This window comes from Nilaparvata lugens, chromosome 2 (assembly GCF_014356525.2).
Source record: "Nilaparvata lugens isolate BPH chromosome 2, ASM1435652v1, whole genome shotgun sequence".
Lineage (NCBI taxonomy): Eukaryota > Metazoa > Arthropoda > Insecta > Hemiptera > Delphacidae > Nilaparvata > Nilaparvata lugens.
The window spans coordinates 10,043,540-10,066,960 of record NC_052505.1 but is presented as its reverse complement, the minus strand read 5'-3'; the positions used below and the strand labels follow the sequence as shown (position 1 = coordinate 10,066,960).

Sequence of the window (23,421 nt, the reverse complement as noted above, 5' to 3'; positions counted from 1 at the left end):
GAATTATTAATGAATCAATATAATATCATCACCTCGCGAATGAATAGATGCCAGTTAACATATAATTTAGTAAGCATAAATAGAAAATAGAAATCTATGTACCCTTTAAAAACTTTAAAGTGGCCCTAAAGAAAAAATACAATTTAGTAAACGTTTACTGAAAAATGTATAGAAATTCATAGTTCTAATTACAGTATATCGAGGGATTCTCTAAACATTCATATATTGATTGAACTCTGAAGATTAAAGTAGTTTGCGATTAATTAGAATCATCATAATCATATCTAATATTAAGTATTGTTTAGTATTATTTTTTAATATCTATAATTAACCCACATACCAAATTTTCAGTGTTGAATATAAAAAGGATATACATGAATATAAAAAGGATAATAATCTTTAATTCAAAAGTGGAATTCTTTTGCTTAACTGATATAAATCAATATTATAAAGTTAAGGTGAGAGGTTAAAAATTTAGGTAAAGTTTAGGTGATGATTGCTAAGTTTTAACATGCTGACACAAATATAAAAGGATAGTCTAATAATCTCTAATTGAAAAGTGGAATTCGTTTGCATAACTGATAACATCCACTTAGTAGCATCGTTGAAAAAGCCGAGCAACGTGAAACAAGTGTTCCCATTCAGTATAACGATACCTCCTAAACCGTAAAGGTTATTTGATAGTGGATATGATTTATTGACACCAATGTTCTATACAACAGCAGGATATTGATAGTAGATCGATGCGATTGTATCAACTGCTTTTGATTGATTTCAGTATCAACATCAGTCTAGAAGACAATGACTCAAGTATCTCTCGACCGGAACTCTCATTCATGCAAAATTAAACACAATCTTTCAACTAATATATTTAACAATTTTTACAACGGTATTCCATAAAGGTTAGTACAAAGGGAATATAAATCATAGGAATACTTCTTAAAACTTTATTCTCTGTAACAAATTTGGTTATGATACTTCTATGAAGAGTTGAGTGTTTTTTGAAGACAAATGTGTATATGAAGATCAATAAGATACTAATATTCTATATACGAATGCACCTGGTAGTTAATTTTTAAAATGTGAACATTCTATAATTAAATACGTGTAAGTTAGTATTGAGAAAATTATTGCTTCTTCAACAATAAAATGCCAATAGGTACCCTATATATTGCCGAATGCACCTGGAAGTTTATTTTAAAAATTATGAACATTCTATATTTAAATACGTGTAAGTAGGATTGAGAAAATAATTGCTTTTACAACACTAATTAAAGAGACGAAAACTTGGCAAGTGATGACGATGATAATGAGGATGATATCAGGTTCAATGAGCTAAATATGTGTTACGCCTCATCACAAACAGTGAATCAGGTATCATGACTAAAAAATAAAAGAGAACACCAGCATAATGAGAACTCTGAATGGAATTTCTGCATTACAAAAGCAACTATCGAAGAATGACGCAACAGCCCGTCACTGCAGATGGAATTTATGCAATCAGCAACAACAAATCAAAAAAGTAACGTTTCAAAACTAGTATACCACGTAAAAGCTGGCAGATCATACAAGTATAAGCTGATTTATGTCATACTTCTAACAAAAAAACCCTCCCATCATACGAAGCCTACACAAATAGCAATTGGAAACTAGATTACATGAGTCTGTACATACAGTCATCTTCAAAAACTATTTTTTTTATTAGAGACTAACAGGTAACCCGTGCTCCGCAAGGGACTAATTGAAACCTTGCCAAACTGAAAACTTGTCCTACTAAAATATTGAACAATTTAAAGATGGCCTATAACCATCCTCAGCAAATTAAGAATCTAAATACAAAAATTCAAGTTAATCAGTCCAGTAGTTCAGACCTGATGATGCGTCATTCGTGAATTTCCTATATCCTACGTGTATAAGTCATTTCTCTTCTTTATTATATTATAGATTGCTATAAGAAGGCTGGATAATTAATGTCAAATATTAATCGAATGCATTGTTATAGGGCCACTAAGCATTTTTATGTAATTGTTTTATTACACTGTTTTATTACACGGTACCAGAATCACTGGTACCTTTTCATTTTATTTGATGACACGATCGGTTTCGATTAGAGAATATTAGGGTTTCTATGTTTTTTGGAATAAATAAATAAATTTATGGGGTTACCCCATAAAAACTTGTCAAATGTAGCCTAATGTCAACTGTCATTAAAATTTTAGGAAAACCAATTTAAAAAGATTATTAAATTTCAAATATCTGGTTAATGATTATAGAAAGTAAATTTTAAGCAGTTTCAACAGTCGTTGAAAGTGTTATAAATCGAATTTGGAGATGTAAAGAGGGGCGTCTGCGTTTCATCATTGAACTGAACTCTAATCCTATATTATTAAACGAGCAACTTCTTTTTATATGTTTAGATGTTTATATGTTTGTATTTCACCGAATCTCGAAAACGGCTCTAACGATTCTAACGAAATTCAGAACATAGTAGGTTTATAATATAAAGATTCGATTACACTAGGTCTCATCCCTGGGAAAACTCGCTGAAGGACATAAAAAGGATAATTATTATTCATCCTTGGAAAAACAGCTGATAATAATTATTTCGGCGTCTGTTGGTGATGGAAGTGAGTGAGCGAGCGAGTTCATGTGTGTGGGACTGTGTCAAAATTATGACTCAGCTGTTGAACTTTTGTAATCATTCAATCAGGTGCCGGTTGCAGAAAAGCCGGGTTATTTTTAATTCTGATTAACACCAGTACTAAAGAACCATATTTTTGAAATGATCTTCTATAATTTGGTTCACTTGAAATTAATCAGGATTAAAATTTAACTTTGTTAAACTTTTGCAATCATTCAATCAGGTACTTAGTGCCGGTTGCAAAAAAGCCGTGTTACTTTCAATCCTGATTAATTCCAGTAGATCCATCTTTTTGAAATGGTCTTCTCTGATTTGGTTCACGTGAAGTTAATCAGGACCAAAATTTAACCGGCCTTTGTGAGGGAAATTTTTGCATTCCTCTGGGAATTAATCTCAATTTACTGTGATTAGATAGAACATTTCTGCATGAATGTTATTATAATTTCTTCTTTCTCAATAAATTTTATACGCTTTTGTACTCCAGAGCGAAGCTCGGTCCTCGATATTATAACCTAATGTACTAATAATACTACTTGCAAAAGTAGCAGCACCTTTTGTTGTTACAATAATTTTCCAAAAAAACTGAAGAGAATGTAGAAGTTGACTAATTTACACAAAAATGTCAAGCCAAACTTGAACAAAATGATCGAGTGGTACCCTTACTCCTTTTAAACAAAACGATAAACGTATAGTTCAACGATGACAAGGACTATTTCGTTGACAATCGCGTTAGTAACAAGAAAAAGTACACGTTATTAAAGCTAATGAAACAGCATTTTGCTCAATGGCCTTGAATGATTCACTATAAATGATAACCGGCCTCCTGTGATATGAAGCCACTGCTGAAACATGATGGCAACATGGCAGTTTTCTCACTTTCCATATAGTTTAGATATTTGCCGATTGATAATAATTCTACTTCTGTAATGAGAAATTAGATTCTAAAGGGAGAGATTAGTTTCTAAAGGGATATAAAGAAATAAATTTTGAGAAAATAGCTTGAAGAAATTATAATGATAAAATAACAGAGAATAGGTTGATGCAGGAAGAATAAAAAAAAATTACTAGAATCTTTGAAAAAAAATCTACACTGAATACTCACGAATAAACAAAGGTGAAAAAATATAATAAAGCTTGAAAAATTATTATAATGAATAACAGCAAATGATTGTAAATATTGAATCAAATCTATATGTTTTATAAGGAATAGATTGAGTATATATTTTAAAATACCTGATGCGTCCATTCTGGACAAGGACCAAATTTCTCGAATTAGTGAATTATTTTTCAATCTTTTTTCTTTGACGTATAAATTAATTTTATTTTATTCACCAACCTTCCAAATTCAAAATATTCAAATTACTTTTCCTGGATCGAAAATTATGTCTTTATACAGTGATGTGATTCATAACCTCATTTGGACAATATGAACTTTTAATCGATATTTTTGGGAGAGAAATAGTACAGGCTCACCCTAGTTTTTTCTCCCTGATCATAATATTATTATGATGACAGTATATTGTACAATGAATGATTTAATATATAAACAATAAAAAATAATCAGGCTTAATAAAAGGAATAAAATCTAGTAAAATGAACTGATATTGTCTCTGAAAAAAGAAATTTACACTGAAACAAATTAGGCTACCCCCCGCATAAGCAAAAAGCTTATGTGAGCGTCATCCGTCATTAAAAACATAATTATTGTGGTAATTTGAAGAGATAGATCAGGATTGTAGCTAGTTAATGAGATTTGGTGGAACAAGCACACAATATGAGGACAGTATTTTCCACATAATATTAGTTTGCCGCCAAGTATTTTAAGGCACGGTTTACAATACGTCAGCAACTCGACTGAACTATTCAAAGAGAATAATGAATTAATTAGAATGTATGGAGAGGAAAAGAAGCATACAGGTGATGGTAGAGCTATTCAACATCACTTAAAAAATTTGAAAAGTTGGTGAGTAACAGAGAAACATCATGAAAAGCGTTCACTGATAAGTTTTATCTATCAAAAGCGGCTACCGCGCTTCCCGTGTGTTAGCAGCCATGTGACTGTCTCATGCCTGTAATTGATTATATTACAACACATTCAACTTCTCAGAGATAAAAAAGCCGCCCATACAATGTATTTCCTACAAGTGTTTAAGAATCAGATCAAAATTTAGACTAATCCATCCGTTGTAGTAAGTCACAAGATTATATAAACATCACGGTTAAAAATTAGTAGGTGAAAGCGATTTAGAACCCATCTTTGCGAAATAATATTCACAACAACTTCCCTGAACCTTGAATAAATCATTCTAAACATTAAAAAAATTATCCCACTCTTCAATCAATCCTAATCCTATTCGAACTCTTGTTCAGTTACAAACAACATTTTTTTTTTGATCAGCGGCTTTCCGTGTGTATTAGCAGTCATCTATCTCATACAGTACCTGTAGTTGATTATTATTACAACACATTCAACTTCTGAAAGATGAATAACCACCCATGATGCCATAAAATCTGCTAACATTAATGCTGTACCATTTTATACCAGTTCTATTCTCCTGACATAACTACCCATGTGTGGATACAAAATGTATAATAATTAAGTTCTTTTAAAAAGAGGTATAATTTGTATTTTTAATCTATTATTTTATTAATTTCAAAAAACGGTACTATAATTCTATTTTATAAATTATACAAGTTACAAAATTCTCAAGACATGCTACGTCAAATAAACAGGCAACATTCTAGTTTCTGATTCTTTTATAACTTTTATAATTTATAAAATATAATTATAGTACCCTTTTTTGAAATTAATAAAATAATAGATTGAAATACAAATTTTAACTTTAAAAAAAAAACTTCTACTATAACTTTACCAACTTCAACTTTATAACTGTCTCTTCCAGAGACTTTTAGCAATAAATTTCCCATTCAAGACAAAAAGTCACATAATGTACATCCCCTCACATAGCAAGCCGATAAGAAATTATTTGCAATTTCTACTTTTATATATTGAATACAATTGGCAGTTTTGGGCATAATAAGTCACCCCTAATCTACTCAAGTTATGTCATTAACATACGTTAGGCCATTTCAGAGACCCTGAAAGTTTTATTTATTTATGTATTAGGTACATAATTTTCACATGAAATTACTTGATAGAGCAGAGCTCTAGTGATGTATGAAACGTCAACTTAATATAAATGGAAACAATGAAGGATGAATGAATGATAATACATAATACATTATGTATTATACATTATTTCTTTTTTTCTCTCTTCTAGAGTCCTATTTTCCTCTATTCTCTATTAACTCTATTTTATTATTATTTCATTCTTCTTCATTTTCTATTATCATTAGTTGTTTTTTTCATTTCGCCTCATTTCACCTCTTCTTAGAATCATATTAGTATTCAAAAATTGTGTTTACTATTTTATTTTATTTTTTCATTCTTATTTTGCATCAAATATATGTGACTAAGCTAGTTGATGTCAATAAGGCTCTGCATGGATTTATTCTGTGAGCTTTTGCATGTAAATAAATAAATAAATACATATTAGGATATGTATAGCATTAAGCTTCAGTGGAGATTTTTCAGAAAATTCCTCAATTTTATACGGGTAAATATTCAAAAGACTGTATTTAAGGCTTTCTTTGAAACGATAATGGGTAATAATTGATAAGGTTTGGCCTGAAAACTCTGACACCAGACCTGAGCCAGCCAGGTCACTCAATATTATTATTATTTATCAATTCAAATTGAATAATATGGCTTCTATTGTCACAAGCTAATTATATCTTTCGATAAGGACCGATTTGGGCTATTAAAAGAGGTAAAGAGGAAATTGTTGAAAGAAGAGCAAGCATCAGGTGCGCTAAGATAATCCCACTTCAAACTGTCAGCATTGATTGAATGGGAATCATTGATTATTTATTTATGAGGAATAGCGTTTCATGTGAATCTCACTATAGCAACTATATACAACTAATCACTTTATTATAGTTGTCAACTATATCTATATAGTTCACTCGTATACAGTTCGCTACTATATACATATATCGTAGAGGAGCGATGGAGAAGAGGCCATTTGAAGGGTTCAGGGAGGCAGGGGAGCAGGGAGGGGGCCAACCGGCAACTGGTCGTCCTCACTGTCGGCCACTTCCGTCTTTACACACCTCTACCAACACACATTAGATGAGTATGTGTCTACTTACACATATACAAATCTTATAAGTAATCTTATGAACTCAGCCAGGGATGTGAAGAGTATATCACATGAATGATACTTGAGCGCATCCACTATTGGCAACTGGATTTTCTTCTCGTTTGTTATTTACATGCAAATTACATGCGGCTCGTCCCAAAAGTTTAACGGTCAGAAATGTGCAGGTTTTATTTGTACGAGCATTCTAATGGTGTTGCACTGTTGCTAACTTGTAGTTTTTCGACAAGACTAAAGCTGGGTTTTCGTTTTTGAGTAAATGCCGTCGTCGACCACGACAGGGAGAGAATCTCACATTGGGTAGATTTCAATTTGTCTACATAACCTGAAAGATTGTGGTCAATTATGTTTTAATGGGGCAGGTTGAGCTTATACTTGGCAATATGTTGATATTATTAGAAATGTTCAACTCATTAATAATAAAGACACATAATGAAAAGTTATTTGATCAGCTGTTTTAGCACACTTGAAATTTTGACACTATGAATGTCAACAATGCTTGTCGTCGTCGACTGCGGAAGTTTACGCACAAACGAAAATGCACCTTCAGGGTGTAATCACATTGAATGCGTATATGTGCAAGTGCACGACATATAATTCATGAGCCGAAAACCAAAAATTTGTAAAGTGGCATTGAAACACGTTGTGACTTGCAAGTGCAAGCGTTCAGTGTGAGTGTTCCTATTGCTCTTCCCAGATATTGTTTCTCATCTGCACGCTTGGTCATGCATTCAATGTGATCACACCCTAAAACGTTACTCTCAAGGTGCGTACAGATTTACGCGCCGCGAAAATGAGCAATTCACTTTTAATCAGCTGATGCCAAGCTTTTTATATAATCTGTACCTATCTTACCGTTTCTGTAAAAATACAGATATAGTCAGCTGATTAAAAGTGAATTGCTCATGTTCGCGGCGCGTATATCTGTACGCACCTTTAAAGTCTGCAAAGGGTTATAAATTATGGAAATCTAGATTTCCAAGTTCAAAGCCAAAATCATATGAGAGATTTAAACCCAGTGAACCATAGTCTGCAGTTTTATCATTTTGTGTGAATGACTGGAGGTAAAGGTGAGTCTGACAAAGCAATTTCAAAGTTATGTTGGAAGAGAATGGAATATTAATATGAAGGTTCAATGGAAAACTATGAAATTTTACTCGTAAAATGGGGTTCTGATCATCAATGAACTTTCAGAGACTATATAAAAGAGTTAGGATTCCAACAATTTTATTCAAGTGCAGGCTCTTTCGTGAATAATTGAAATTCTTAGAATATTAGAAAGTACATTACAAAGTAAAGTGAATACATTACATTGAAGAGTATTAGAAAGTATATTACAGGCCTAGTAAACCGTGAACAATATTATCAACTACAATAACTAATAGTCAGAAATTTTGATGACTTTCTTATAAAATTGGGTTTGAAGGTACAGTTTACTATAAGAAAACAAAAAGGATAATTCGTCACTCAAATGAGCAATGAAAAGCTGATCATGAAGATAGGTTTAGGAATAAGATGGGTAGATTGTTTGGAATGTATAGATTTCAAAACATTAAACAGTATAGAATTTAAAATACTCTTCTCAAGAAAATATCAATGAATGAACTCCTTGTTTTAAAAGCTACTCAACAATGAGTGGTCGGCTGTCTGAATTGGATTGATACAGTGAAAATTTTAATGAATGACAATGAATCAATCACACTAGACAACAGTGGCTCATTCAACAGCACTGAAAGGAGATGGGCGTGTGCATTGAGTCAACTGAATTATTGATTGAGCAATATTTCCGTTTGACAGTGTCGATAAACATAATAATGCCGATAACTTCAAACGCGTTTTCCTTTTACTTCTGATAGATATTGTCATGTATTAGTGGGATACTATTAGGTTTATACTGTGAAACTTCAGTCCTATAAACGTGTTTGCAAGTAAAAAATATATAATTGGTATTTTCAAAGGTAACAAAACAAAATTTGAAGCGTAAAAAAGTCTTTATTTACAAGTCTATTAGATATCTCACTACTCTCACACTATCTCACAAGTCTCAATCTCACTAATCTATTAGATATTGACAACTGATATATTAATGAACAAGAACCTGTTTACGAACGCTCAATATTAGCTAAATCATGTATGTGGAGCAAGGTTATAAACAGTATCTTGCCTTCAGTTTCCGCAACTCGCAGAAGTAACTAGTTTGCAAAAAAGAGAACCAGGGTGAAGTATCAAATTCTCCACAAAATTGTCACAGGATAAGTTTGTAGCAATTCTCTGGACAAGGAAATTCATCACGATAGTCTCATTTTAATATTGAAGAAAGTATAAACTGTGTTTATCGGATCGGAAACTGGCAGAATTCAGTTACTAAACGAACATCAATTGAGAAAGAAACTGATGATACCGGTCATTGGAGGAACCTCACCTCAACAGTTAACAACATCCGTTCAATAACACCTGTCAGACCTTCACACATTGTTAGCGAAGGCGAAAACTCAACAGACAGCACTATTTCAAATTTGAGAATTTCCATCCACGTGCATAAAAGCTAACAAACGATTAATTAGGACTTATGTGCTGTAAAACGATTTGACATTTACATTAAGATCAGTAATTGGTTGAATTCACAACTTAAATGTATGTAATTCAAGAGACAAAATAAGGACTAATACCTGTCAATCGTGAAATCATTATCCTAGTACATTACCTACTAATCTTGTCATACTAATCTCCGACGATAAAGTTAAGAAAAATGAGCTTGAAAGGATTTTAAATTTGAAAATTTTATTGGAAAAAATTTAGGAACAGAAGAAGTTTTGAGCTAGCGCCTGTTTTTTAATTCCAATTTTCGAATTTTGTGATTTTTTATCCAATGAATGAATAAATAAATGCATTATGGTTGAAGCAAAAAAGAATTTCAACATTAAAAACCAATAAATTCAATTTTATTTAAATTTGCCATAAAACACCCCAAGGACCAATATTGTAGATAAGATGGAATATCTAGCTATTTTGTATAAACTATGAAAACTAATAAAGTATTAAGCATACTAAATTCATGACCAATAAATTAAAATGTTATATCTGCGTCAACAGCTTGTAAATCTTCAAAACTTTGTAAGTTATTTCCTGTACAATCATATTTGTATCTAGAGGTTGGGTGGTAGAGAGGACTTGAACTCCTAACTCCGCCTAATAGTTTTTTCTTCTCATTTCATTTACAATAAATTGAATGAAATTCATGATTAAATAATTGCTACCTGGGTTATGATCATTCCACAAATTTATATACCTCCAATCCATGTTCACAACTTGTAGAGTTAGTAAAGACTCTTTCTCAATAATCTATCATTTCACAAGAATATGAAATTACATTGTAGAAAATTATTACACATACTATCAATACATTGTTGGGAAACATGTAAGAGAATTTGGGAGTGAACTAGAAACAAAAATTTAATAGATATGGATAATCTCATTATATTTGTTCAAAAACTGAGATTGCTTGCTGGGAAAGGTGGGCAGAAACTTTGCTCTTCAAGTAAAGCACATGACATTTATTGCTTCTGATAAAATGTGAGACAAGAATAGAAGTACATAGCTCATGAATAAGCGGAGACATGCAGTCATAATTTCTTAGACAAGGACATCTCGAGAAAGCTTAATGAGTTTCATTATTGATAGTCTGGCACTGGGGAAATGAAATGAGGTTATTTAATAATCTTTTCTGAGTGCATAATAATTATTCGGGCACAAGTCAACTGTATTAGAGCCACTCAGACAGCAACTTAGCCAAGTACAGTTCGACTGATATGACTAACAAACCTTCAAAGTACAGCAAAGTTATTGGTTTTGGGCATTGGATCGATTTAAATCGTTGAATAATTTCGTTATTCCTTCAAAATAATTATTGGAATATTCTAGATGAAACATATGAACAAATAATATTTTTGAAATTATTATTAGAACATTACCATTCATGAAACAACTAATAGATATGTCAAATTTTCTCAATATTAGAATAATGAAGGTCGACCGCTCTGATACGTTATCAGTAACCGGACAATTGCACAGCCAACTTGAACTTATAGTAGCAGTTTATCCGCCTCATCATACTGAATTCCTTTTACAGTAGTTTGAAGATGGGTTTGAAAAATATCGTACTAACAATTTCCCTTCAACAAAGCACAGAATTAGTTTGAATTTTCAAAAAGAAATAAATCAAAATAGTTGAACGACTAATAATTTAGTAATAATTGGGTAATATTGTGTAAAATATTTCCTCCTTCTTTCCTTCCTTAACCCCTTTTAGTTCTTTAACTCCTTATTTCTTTTTATTCGAATTATTATGTTTCTTATTTCTCATTATGATTGTAATCCTTTTATTTCATTTATTGTATATTACTCTTGATTCACGACAAATCAGCTATTACTTTTTTTTACTTAATTTTAATTTAACGTTGTGAATAATTTTGTTTTGATCTGGCACCTGCTGAAAAACCCACGGGTTTAGCAGGACCTAACAATGTAAACATGTTTTTCTAATAAAATTGATTGAGTTCAAATTTTCATAAATTACAATGACAAAATACATTCTCAATATTATTTAAGTTCAATGATTGATTCGACAATTATACAAATTATTGAGTGAAAACTTTTCAAATTAGTGGCTGGCTAAAGAAACATGTTCAAAAACTGTATATTTGAGATAAAACTAATAAGAGATTTTTGTGTATTCTGAAATTATGTTTCGTGGAATCGAATCTTTAGTTCAACTAACCTAAATGTTTTCAAGCGAAATCGCACAGTCTACAACATAGCTTACTTCACTTGAAACTTGAACTTTACTAATTGACTCACCACTGCAATGGGTGGACGATAAGGTCTACAAGAGCCCTCCTTTTTATACTTCAGAAAATTGTGTGACCCACATAATAAAAATTACTGTTATTACAGATAGTCTCTTCAGATCTAACAGAAAATTTTACATCCCCTGCAAACAGGAACAGTAGTTTCAGCCAGTAATGGTGTCCACAAGAGGTGGCCACTGTTCACATGGTGACAGTACCTCATCACATGAGGCCAGTGAACACTAACTGGCCCCCAAAATTGACCATGTCTACTGAACCCGTAAACAGAGTCATTTAGACCTTATGCAGCTACTAAAAATAATAAAACAGGTTAATTTTATATTCTTTGAAATGAACACAAAGTTCATATTCATATAAAAATCACAGCTATGAAATACTGATCATACAGGAGAGTTGACCATATACGGGAGGTGTAAATTCCAAAAGTAGAATATTAAAGAAGATTATTCTCGTAAGACCATTGAATGATAATAATTAGATGAATGACTTCTCAAAAAATAACAAGTGAGAACTATACATCCAGAGAAAAATAGTTCGATTTCCATTCATTCAAATGATAATTGATGTAGTACGAATAATTATAGATTTAGACAGTTTGTTCTGAGCGTCATTCAAGAAAATAAGCTTGTTTCGAATATAATCCCGTATCGCTTACAACAGAATGTTTCTAACATCTGGTTTAACCTGTTATCGATTGAAGTTGCTCAACAGTAAATATTGACAAAATTCGTTTTAAACTCAAAATGAATGAATACGTATTCAAAAATATAAACTATTACGAAGTTGTTGGTAACGTTTTGGCTCCATTGTACTTACCGATTTAGGCATTTTGGAGGATTGTTAAATAGACAAAGATGAGTCGAACACCACCTAGAAGAAAAAAAATTAGTTCATTAACTTTTTAGTTTATTAAACACTGTCTCATCTAGATAGTGACAAAAAATGTGAGGTGATTGAATCATTCCTGCAATATTTGATAAATCCCTAAAAATAATTCAGCCATTTAATAGGAGTTCATTTGAAGAGCTATATTTTTCCTTATTATTAAATCCTTATGAAATTTACAGCATAAGTTAATAAACACCAGTGCAGTGAATGATCGGATGCAATATTTTCAGTATTTTCCCATGTTGTAAAATTTGTATTGCTTTTATTAGGGTATTTCTAAGATGTTGTAATTTTCATTTCTGCCAATAAAACAAACATATTCAAACAGCACAATAATGTAAGCAAAAATAATGAAACTGCAATAGTATCAGTATGTTAAATACATATCAGAAGCAGAAATGATACATGTCTTAATAATTGTATCCTTGTATCTCTTGAAAAATTTTATCTCTATAGTAGTAGTTTTGCGGAGGATGGTGCAATACAAGTCTTAAAATTGATAAGAGAGTGATGATGAGGTTGAATTGAAACACCAGCTAGTAATTTTCGATTAATATTGCTGACGATTAGTGCTACTGGTAAGTAGACGGTCACCCTTCCAACGGAAATACTAAGTGCTCGTCGCTTATTAAAACAAATGTACAAAATGAGCAACTGGATAAAATACTATATTTTTCAGCAAGCTATAGATAAGCTAGATAATAGCATCCAAATCAAGAAAAATATACATTGACCGAAATTATGACAAACTATTTTATTAGATAACGTTGTAAAAACACCTCTCGATTTATGGGTCGTTGGGGAAAACGACCACGCAACTAAAACAGCTCACAACCCACATCTGCTCTTGGCAAAATACAGATTTACATTCAGTCATACATTCATGAGCTTCTGAACCATTCTTCATATCACTGTTCTTGGGAATGTTCACTCGTAATTCCTAACACATTGATTGCCTAATATGAATACAGACGCTCTTTCAAATTACAAATAAAGTCGATTAATTACAATTTAAAGTAGTATTAAATTGAATTTCAAATTAAATAGGTACTAAATCAACTCTATTAAATGACAAATCAATCGAGAATGTCATCGAGAAACCAATAATTGATTGCACAGATCTACAAACTTAATTTATGAGTAGATTAGTGAGACCCTAGCAGCTGAGCAATGCTAATGACACAAAAAATAAAAAAATCTACAACTCATTTATTTTGATTGTATGAATCAAAATTGTGAAATAATTGAGAATAACATCATGATAATTTCATTAATGCCAGAAATAACTTCTCCAGGAACAGACTTTCCACTCAGGTAAAATATTTCAGTCTCTTCTTCACAAACATTACCCTGTGATTATGGATTTCTAAAATGCTCAATGGAGAGTAAGAGTCATGACTATTGAATCACTTTGAATAAATGTCATGATTATTGAATCACTACGACTATATCCACTATCCTACTAAATTACTTTTTCCTACAGTTACGTTGAAAAGTGGCCATTGCTGCACTGATTACAGAACGCAAAGAATCACTTTTCCGCTCTAGTGCGGGAAAAATTTTTCTGCACTCCAGATTTGCAACATGGCAACGCAAAATACTTAGTAGGTTATATGGAGCAACAGTGCAGCAAAATCAAAATGAAGTTGGTAACAGTGACTGCTGTGGCTGCTATAGTGAGCAGAGGTGCAACGAAGCACAACGCGCTAATTATTACTATTATATATTATATCGAGGACAGCAACAGCACAGTGCCACCACAGCACACACCACACAGCCGCCTCGCCATTCAAACACTACTAAGTTATTTGATGGATTTCAGGCAATTTTACCCATAATTACCCACTTTTCATATTCAATGGTAACTGTAGGAAAAACTTAATGTGAAATACGTGCGCAAAGTTCCTCTGCTGCACTCAAGAAACCATTCCGCCCTCGCCTACGGCTCGGGCGTAATAGTATATTTCGCACCTAGGGTCGAAAATGTACGTTTTCCGGCTCGAGATCGCGGTTTTCAAGTTCGAGACGAAGTCGAGTGAAGCGTTCAAGAGCCGGAAAAACATTTTTGCCCGTGTTGCGAACGCTATTTTTCGCAACACCCAAAAAAAACTTTCCAATATATAAGAAATTGGAAAATAAATAAAATTCAAACAGCGTATTTTGATAGTTTGAATCTTGGTTATGACAACTTTCACTGTCAATTAATTTCAATATTACTAATTAATAATTTACAATAGTGACAATATTTTTATACTATTAATATTTCGAATAATTGTTTGAATTTTTATAGCTCGCGCTTTGCGCCTGGTGCAATATCTCATGGATAGATGGATGAATAGAATTTTCATTACTATTTTGAAATAATGTGATTAAAAATTAATATAATTGCATATTTCACAGTTTTGTCTCAAAATATATCTAAAAATTTATTGAAATTTAAATTACGGCAACTAATATAAAAAATAGCTAATAAAAGTCGAAATTCTTCGACAAAAAAAATGACCGAGGTTCGAACCTAGATCATATTAATTCACTGAGCTTTGAGTTCTGATGTATCACGCCTTTGCGCTCTCGGCCATTGGGTATTGTTGATTGTAGAGGCCTGTAAGTCAGGTAACGTATGTAGGCTACTATAATATAGTGTAAGTTATAGCAGCAAACTTGAAGCCGGTTTGCCGGCATTTTCACAACAAAATATTGCTCTGAAAATAGTTAAATAATAGAGAAAACATTCGAAGATTCAATCTTGAGTGGGCCTAATGTTTTCTCTATATGGTTTGATATTAAAGAAAAATTATCTAAAAGTTTTAATAATGAATTACGGAAAAATTACTAGGTATTTTTCAGTCAAGGCTGAGTTTCACCAGTAGGCTTACCTTAAACTTTAGATCTCTGCTGTATTTTCCTATTATTATTGTTGATTGTATTGCATTAAGAAGTGGAATTCGATAATAAAAAAGAAACAATTATTACTCTACCTCACTTTTAAATATTGATACAATTATTGTACTTTGATTTCAAATTCGATTCTTCACTTTCAAATACTTGCGATACGTACCTTTCTGACAATGGACAATGCAGCCAACATTATATTGTTGAGGCTATGGAGATATCATCGTATTCATTGTTTGATATCAAAAACACAATAATAAATATTAAATTATGAAACAGTAATTTATAAAATATATTATAGACATGATACCGCGATTCACGATACATAATTATATAGATTATTACAGTCGTTATGAGATTATCTCTATGATATTTGTGAGATCGGACACGATCAGCTGTTATTCAAGGTCATTTTACAGCCCTAGGGCCGTAAAGTTTTACCGGCCTGGTCGGAAAACAATCACTTTCGGCCTCCATATGACGCACGTAAACCAGCTCATTACATCCAAGTGTGGCGAAAACGTTTCTTTCGGTGCAGCAAACTGTCACTTTGCGCACTAGTTGCACAAATAACTATTCTAATTTCGAGTTCATCAATGAAGAATTCTCAATCATCTTTTTAATAATGTCATGCTTATTGAATCACAACACAGAGAACGGTAGAAGAATAGAAGGATATCCTTTTTTCTCTGTGTTCACTATGAGTATATTCACTATCTTACCCAATTACTTTTCTGATTCCGAGTTAAAAAATGGAAATTTCGCTTTTTATATAAGTGTTACCCCAATTTTTATAACAATGATCTGTCTAGTAATTAAAATACCATTTCAATTGTCATCAGGAGTCTTCTTCTAATGAGTCGAAAGCAGCGGAATAATCTGCAATAGATTACTAAGCTACAAAGAATATTGTAACATTCCTATTACTGACACAATCAAAACAATCAACTAAGAAGGTAACTCCAGTTTTGATTGCAATACTGGTTCTACTTTCTCAGAGCATTATTATTTCATTACGGTATTTGACAATGACAAGAATCGAGTTTTTAGCCTCGAAAGGAAGAGATAAATTACAATTTTGTTCCTGGTTTATGAATCAAATGGTTTGTGAATATAATTCAAATAAATTAATTTCTGAAAATTATGAGTGAAGTATTAAAATTTACAACAAAAATTAAATAAAAATGAAGAATATTATTAGTTAATTATTCATAGTGCAATACCGGAGGTCTAATACTAAATATTATTCTGCAAGTAGTTACTAGACGTGATTTGAAAACATTGAGGTATTTTTCACCTATAGAAGAAATTTAGAAGAACTATTCAATCAGAACAATGTTATCTCTAGCTCAAGAATATTATTGTCCGGGAAGCTCCTAATGTCACTATCACTATAAGACAATATTCTAATGATAAATATTAGCAAACAAAATTGATTTAGATTGAATCAATGGTTCAATAGATTATATGTGCGATACAATAATAATTAGTATGCCTTATTGGATGCTATTCACTTAACAAAAGGCGCACCTACATTATTGAAACTTTCTCATACGACTTTCAAGCACTGTGATGTTTACATTACAATTTGATTCATTAATAACTCATTATCTATTTTCAACACAATTAACTGATAAAAGAACTGGATTTTTAACCAAAATTGAAAATCATGTAATTATTCATATAGAGTTTATGATGAAGATTTTTTGATTTATCAATAAATAATACTATTAATGCTGCAATATTTTAAAAAGATAACACGTTTTCCAAGAATAATAATTATTATGAGCCATGGCAATCATTTCACAATGTTTATTTCTGGAAATTGAGTATGCATTACTAATTTAGGTTATTAAATCATCACAATTGCAAATCGACTGTATTTAAAAAATGAAGAACTCCTATCACATTAAAACTTTTTGCAATTTCACTAATACTCCAACCATAAAGTCCATAGTTCTGATTTGATGAATTATCATAAAGGTGGAGTAGATTCAAATTAAATGAAATACTTTTTTTGTGCTTGACGAATGTTTTAATCAAACTGCATACTTCCATAATCTATATATATAAAAATGTTATGTTGGTTTGTGTGTAATGCAAAAACTCCAAAAGTACTGGACCGATTGAGTTGAAATTTTAACATGATATAAAATCCGCATCAAGGATGGTTTTTATCTACTTTTTACAATTTTCAGGGGCGCTACGCTCGCCCGAAAATTTTTAACTTTTTTGTTTATGGATTTTTCCGATTTTTGACTTCACATTCGGGGTCAGCTCGCGAAAATAAGTCGATTAAAAAAAAAAAATTGACCGGGCTCGCAGGGTGGCCCGGGGGGAGGGGGTGAAACTTTGGACATTTTTGGCCAGATTTGAGCTGAGCGCTGCTGCAATCAAAGTGCAAAATCTGACCGCTAGATAGCGCGCATGTTTCAAAACGCAGCTTCAACAGGTTCGTGAAATATAGAGTACCGGTAAACTACACTCTTGATTACCGTATGTTTTCCGGTACAATTATTGGATTTCAATTACTTTCGCAATTCAGAACAAAGAAAGCATACCGATGCTTTTTTTTCGATAATAAATTCGTGTTTCAGTGCAAATAATCGTGTTACTTGTGTTAATATTGTAGTAATTTCAATCAGTGAATGGATCGATACCGGTACCGTGCTACAATCAATTGGCGATTCAGTCGATAGTGTGAGTATAATCTTATCGATGTAAATCAATCTTGTAATGAATAATAATTATTGAGGCTTTTATTCTTGCATTTTTGTATTCATAATTTCTCAATTGTCAATGTTTCATAATCCTCCAAACCTTAGTTCATAAGCTGATCGGCTTATCTTATAGTTTCAATATCTTATTTCTATTTCAAATTCATGCTATGTTTCCTTCTATCATAAAACAACGAGAAATAAAAAAAAAATTCTTATCTCTTTTCTACTAACATACCGGCATTTGACAACGGTGTTGTTGATAATACGATCTGGGCTGTGTTGCATGCTAAAATACAAAGTAGGCTAATATTTTAGTAGTCAGCTGGTTATTTGATCATATAAACAAAATGAAGGGATTACATATTTTAAGAGACTATTCTCAAATATTTTTTTCTTTTAGAATCTAATTTTTTTCCATCAATAATTTTCTATTTTATATATAGGTATTCATTTACTCATTTTAATTTCTTTTTTCTAAAAATTTTGCTTTTTTTCATTTTATTTCTCACATAAACATTATTTTTCCTTTTAGTTTTGTAATTGCACAATAAACCAGATTTAACAGCTCACATAACACAGATGTTCATAATTTATTTAACAAGCATAATATTTGTGGTTTCCCAACACATATTTTATATATAGTGGGGGCCACAGAGAAAAAAAATAAACATTCAATCACAATGTGCCACTGCGAAGCGTGGCAGGGTACAGCTAGTAATTATATAATTTCAAAAACTACATAACTGGGAAACTTTTAATCATTTTTTTTATTTAGACAAACTAAAGACAAGTTGAAAACAAAACTGTAGTTTGCAAAGTAAACAAAATTTGATATTTGAACAATCTAGTAGATAAATAAATTTTCTTCGTAAGTAAATAATTTTCTTCGTAAATCGTCACAGCCATTTCTAGAATGATAGCCGGGCTTCAGGGAATGGAATTAGATAATTCAACTTTCTAATTTCTTGTTTAGAGCCCGACCACATACTTCAGAGAGCGAACTGCGATCCCAACTTATATGTTCAAACTTATATCTATATCCCAGAGCCATCTCTATAAGATATCATTTTGTAAAATATATCCATATCTTAGGAAGCGATCCAAGATACAGATAAAGGCTCGTAGACTGCTTTCTGTGTGGCCTGATCCTTAGGTCCCAACTATACGGGCGTCTCAGAAATTCTTTTATTAACTATATGAGCAAAATAGATGTTCCCCATAAGAGGTCATGTAATTTCTGAAGACGCGCAAAATTAATTCAGCGCGAGAATCACCTGTAAAACCTGTATCACCTGTCTCAGGGTGTATGCACACTGAGAGTGGACAGATCGGTGTTAGCGGGATGAAAATTTTATCCATATTATTATAAATCTATACTATTCCGAGACCATTAGAAATTGGAACGACTGAATCTTAGTGCACACGCCCATAGAATTTAATTATAGTTTTTGATAGGTGAGTGTTTTACAATAAGTTATTTGTTGTGAATCTATTTGTACAAAAGCATTAAGGCTCAACTCACACTTTCACGACTCAGGTCGAGAAGAGACTCGACTCTAGTCGAGAGCATGTGTTTCCAAATGGTGACACGCAGACCAGTCGATTCTAGTCTCCGCGACAGTCACCATTTGAAAACAAATGCTCTAGACTGGAGTCGAGTTACTTCTCGACCTGAGTCGCGTAAGTGTGAGTTAAGGCTAAGAGTTGAATTTGAATGATTTTTGCGGCCCAAAAATATTTCTGCCAAGAGGGTCAACCAATGAGCTCAACAAAAAAATAAGAACTTGGGTGTTTCAAAACTTCATTTTTATCTGTAAACAAACTTAAAATGTTAATAATTTGTTTGAATTGTTTAATTCTGCTTTCAACTCTTAATTCATAAGAATTAGGTAGTAAGTAACAATTAAAGTTTATTAAAGTTTACAGTGAATACTGTTGAAAGAAAAATTATTGAAATGTTTGTGGTTTAGCCCCTCTAGCCTGAAAGGTAGGCTACTTAATATTTGCCAGTGCTACTCAAAACGTTCAATAAATTGTAAAAATAAATTATTAAAATCTATCTATTTAAATTTAATGACATTTATTTCTTTATTGAATTGTCAATTTCAGACTACGGTACCTAAAATTTTTACTTTATTAAAGTATTCGTCATCTCTCATCATCATCCCTCTTACTCATTACTCATGCACAAGTCTAAGAGCTTATGTGTGCATCACTCTAAGTATTATTATTATTATTATTATTATTGTCTGGACTACAGTAAATAACCTATTTGTAAAACAAAAAATCATCAAATTTTCATGGCTCAACAAATTGCCAGTTACAAAACTTTTAATGAATTGTAAAATATCATAAAAACAAAGATTATTATCAACTTTCAACTTGATAAGATTAGATAGGAAGGGCTCGTCCTTAAAATTAGGTACCTTGAAGAATTTGAATATCGCGACGAGTCAGGTAATTCTGAGTGGCGATGTGTCATAAATAGGTTAGCCCAGTGGAAAAACCAGTCTTGGCATGTACATTCCTAACCTTCAATACAGAACTGTTTTTTACTAAAATTTGTGAAAACTACTGAAGAATAAATAAAAAACTGTTATGTATTATCACATATTAAATATTAGTTAATAAAAATATTGATTTTAATAAAAGAGAATGGATTTATCTTCCTTTGAAAAGGTTTACGAAAAGATGTTATTAAAGATAATTTAAAATGGATTATTCAGTGAAAAGTACTTCATATTAAATATATTCAGCAATGGGATTGTAATACAATCTTAGAAAAAAAAATATTTGGCATTTAGAATTGAAAACTTTCTCTTGCTCATCAATGGCAAAACTTGGGACATGAATGATTCCAGTGACATGGAGTTAATTGGCTAACTTATTCAATGTTACAGAACTCAATTATGGTGGAGGTAGTTCTAATTGAATGATAATTTTTTTATAAAAACAATTGAAAGAACTTAGATTGATCTGATGCAGATTAGAATTTTAAATGTTCCAAATAATTTGGATCATTGAAAAATAAAGAGACCAACCGGTGGTTTAGCCTAAAACTTTGAGTACAATGGATGAAGGCTCTTAGAAAATCTTGTGAGAAATAGGAGGAGAATTATTTTGGTGTTAAATAGATTTACTTACTTATTAAATTGATTGAGGAAAAAAAACTCAAATGGAAAAACACATGAGTAAAAACACTACTTCACGCTGCTGGCTGACTGACAACTCACACGGCACAATATGGCCGCCATAGAAAGTGGGGTGGGTCGACTGTGATTGCGCATGACTGCGATTACAGCGCTGCTACGTTTTCTTCTCCAGGAGCTTGTCACTTCAAATTTTAGCGGGAAATTGGATAGAATTTGATTTTTTCAAATAGGCCTATGGGGGATAATGTATTTTATATTACGGTGGTAGACGCAATTAACAATATTATGTACTATCCTAAGAATAGATTTACTGGAGCACTGCAAATCACTATAATGCGTCTCAATAACGCGTTTTCTACGGCTCATTCAATATTTTGTTTCTCATCTGTGCGCTTGGTCATGCATGATCTTCCTATAGTGTGGTCCACGTTATAATGACAGTGGATAAAGATAGAAGAATAGCGATGTCAATTCTCTGCATTAATTAATTATATTTCTACACCGTCAAAAACATAATTGTCATCGTTGTGGACCTAGAAAAGGATAGTACCACCGGCTTTGTCGAATGATAGACGAAGATAACAAAACTGAAGTTGATCAAATACTGTCATTATAACATGGACCTCACTATATACTTGCACATACGTGCATCCAATGTAATCATACCCTTAGGCTAACCCAGTCATCTAGGACACCAGTGAGTCGAAAAAAGTTATTATCCGAGCGAGTAGTGGGGCAATAGTTCTAATGCCGCATCTATTGGCCCAATGAAGGCCAATGTCGACCACCTTTCTGGAAGGACTCAGCTTGACTCTTTCAATGGCAATGGTGCAGGCTCCCGGACACTTCCAGTGTTCCTCAGGGATCAGTGCTGGGGCCTACACTGTTCCTAGTCATGATAAATGACCTCAATGACCAAGGTTCCTCTCTTGAATACTTGAAGTCGTTGCCGAATCGAATAAAATACCCAAAAAAAATCAGTGATGAGGATAATCTACTTGTTTCATCTAAATAACTTTATTGAACGTTACAGTTTGAGCTCTTGGTGCAGTACTGTTTCCAAAGACACACTTGAATACTTGAAGTCGTTGCCAATGACTGGGGTCTCCAGATAGGCAGTGTCAAAAAAAAAACTTCCGTCACATACGGTGCATTACAGTAATGGAAACTACATGGCTATTCATGTTGTGAATGGAGGAGCTGGATCTGTAAAAAAGGAACTCCTCCTTCAATTTCCCCACCAAGTAGAGTGGTCTATGAATAAGTTTGCTCTTCACAATGGCATAAGCAGCAGAGAAGATCTTGCAACAGGCCAAAGTCAAAAATATGGTTTACCCCTGAACTATCTAGACTCAAAGAACTGGTACTGACTCTTAAAGACAACTATGCATTGTCAAACTGCCCTCAAGTGGAGGATAAGATTTATCAAGCCTATTCCAGGGCAAAGTCAGATTATAAATGCAAGATTGACAAAGCCAAGAAATTGGCCAATACCGGTATGCAAGAAATTGAGAATGCACCCAATCCATGCAAAGCAGCTTGGAATCTTGTAAATAGGAATAGAGGTCAGCTAAAGTCACTTGCTCTGCTAGTCCTGACGAGTTTAATAGTGTGCTCTTGCAAAACATTGACCATAGTGTTGCATCTATACCAACCACTAATATGAACCCAATGGAGAACTTGGACAGAAGTGAGGCCAGATTATTACAGTGGTATGACGTTTCCCCTAGTCACATTGTTAAATGGTCAATGGTTTCCGAAATTCTCAAAGCCAGGATATTTATGGCATGACAATCATAGTGTTGAAGTCCATCATTGATGTCATTGCAGCCCCATTATCTTGTGCAATCAATGAATGTCTTCATGCTGGAGTTTTTCCTCAGTTGTTGAAGATGGCTCGCAAGGTCCATGCAAGTTTTGAGAAGGGAGGCCTTGCTGGGCTCACACTGTGACCTTAGCAGGCATTTGACACCCTGGACCATGCTACTCTTTTGGCCAAGCTCGCTTCCTATGGAATTGGTGACAGCCCTCGGATGCTTC

At 32.6% G+C, this 23,421-nt stretch overlaps 1 protein-coding gene across 2 annotated transcripts in view; it reads right to left on the bottom strand.

Annotated features, from left to right (window-relative positions):
• LOC111052700 (moesin/ezrin/radixin homolog 1) overlaps window positions 1-21,507 on the bottom strand; it is a 64,687-nt gene extending 43,180 nt beyond the window's left edge. For both annotated transcript variants that reach the window (XM_022339449.2, XM_022339451.2), the window contains exons 1-2: window positions 21,374-21,507; window positions 12,546-12,599 (exon numbers count right to left, since the gene is read on the bottom strand). In XM_022339449.2, the coding sequence (XP_022195141.1) occupies window positions 12,546-12,557 (12 nt within the window). In that variant the 5' untranslated portion in view covers window positions 12,558-12,599; window positions 21,374-21,507. The remainder of the gene's footprint in view (window positions 1-12,545; window positions 12,600-21,373) is intronic.
• Between the last annotated feature and the right edge of the window lie 1,914 nt (window positions 21,508-23,421).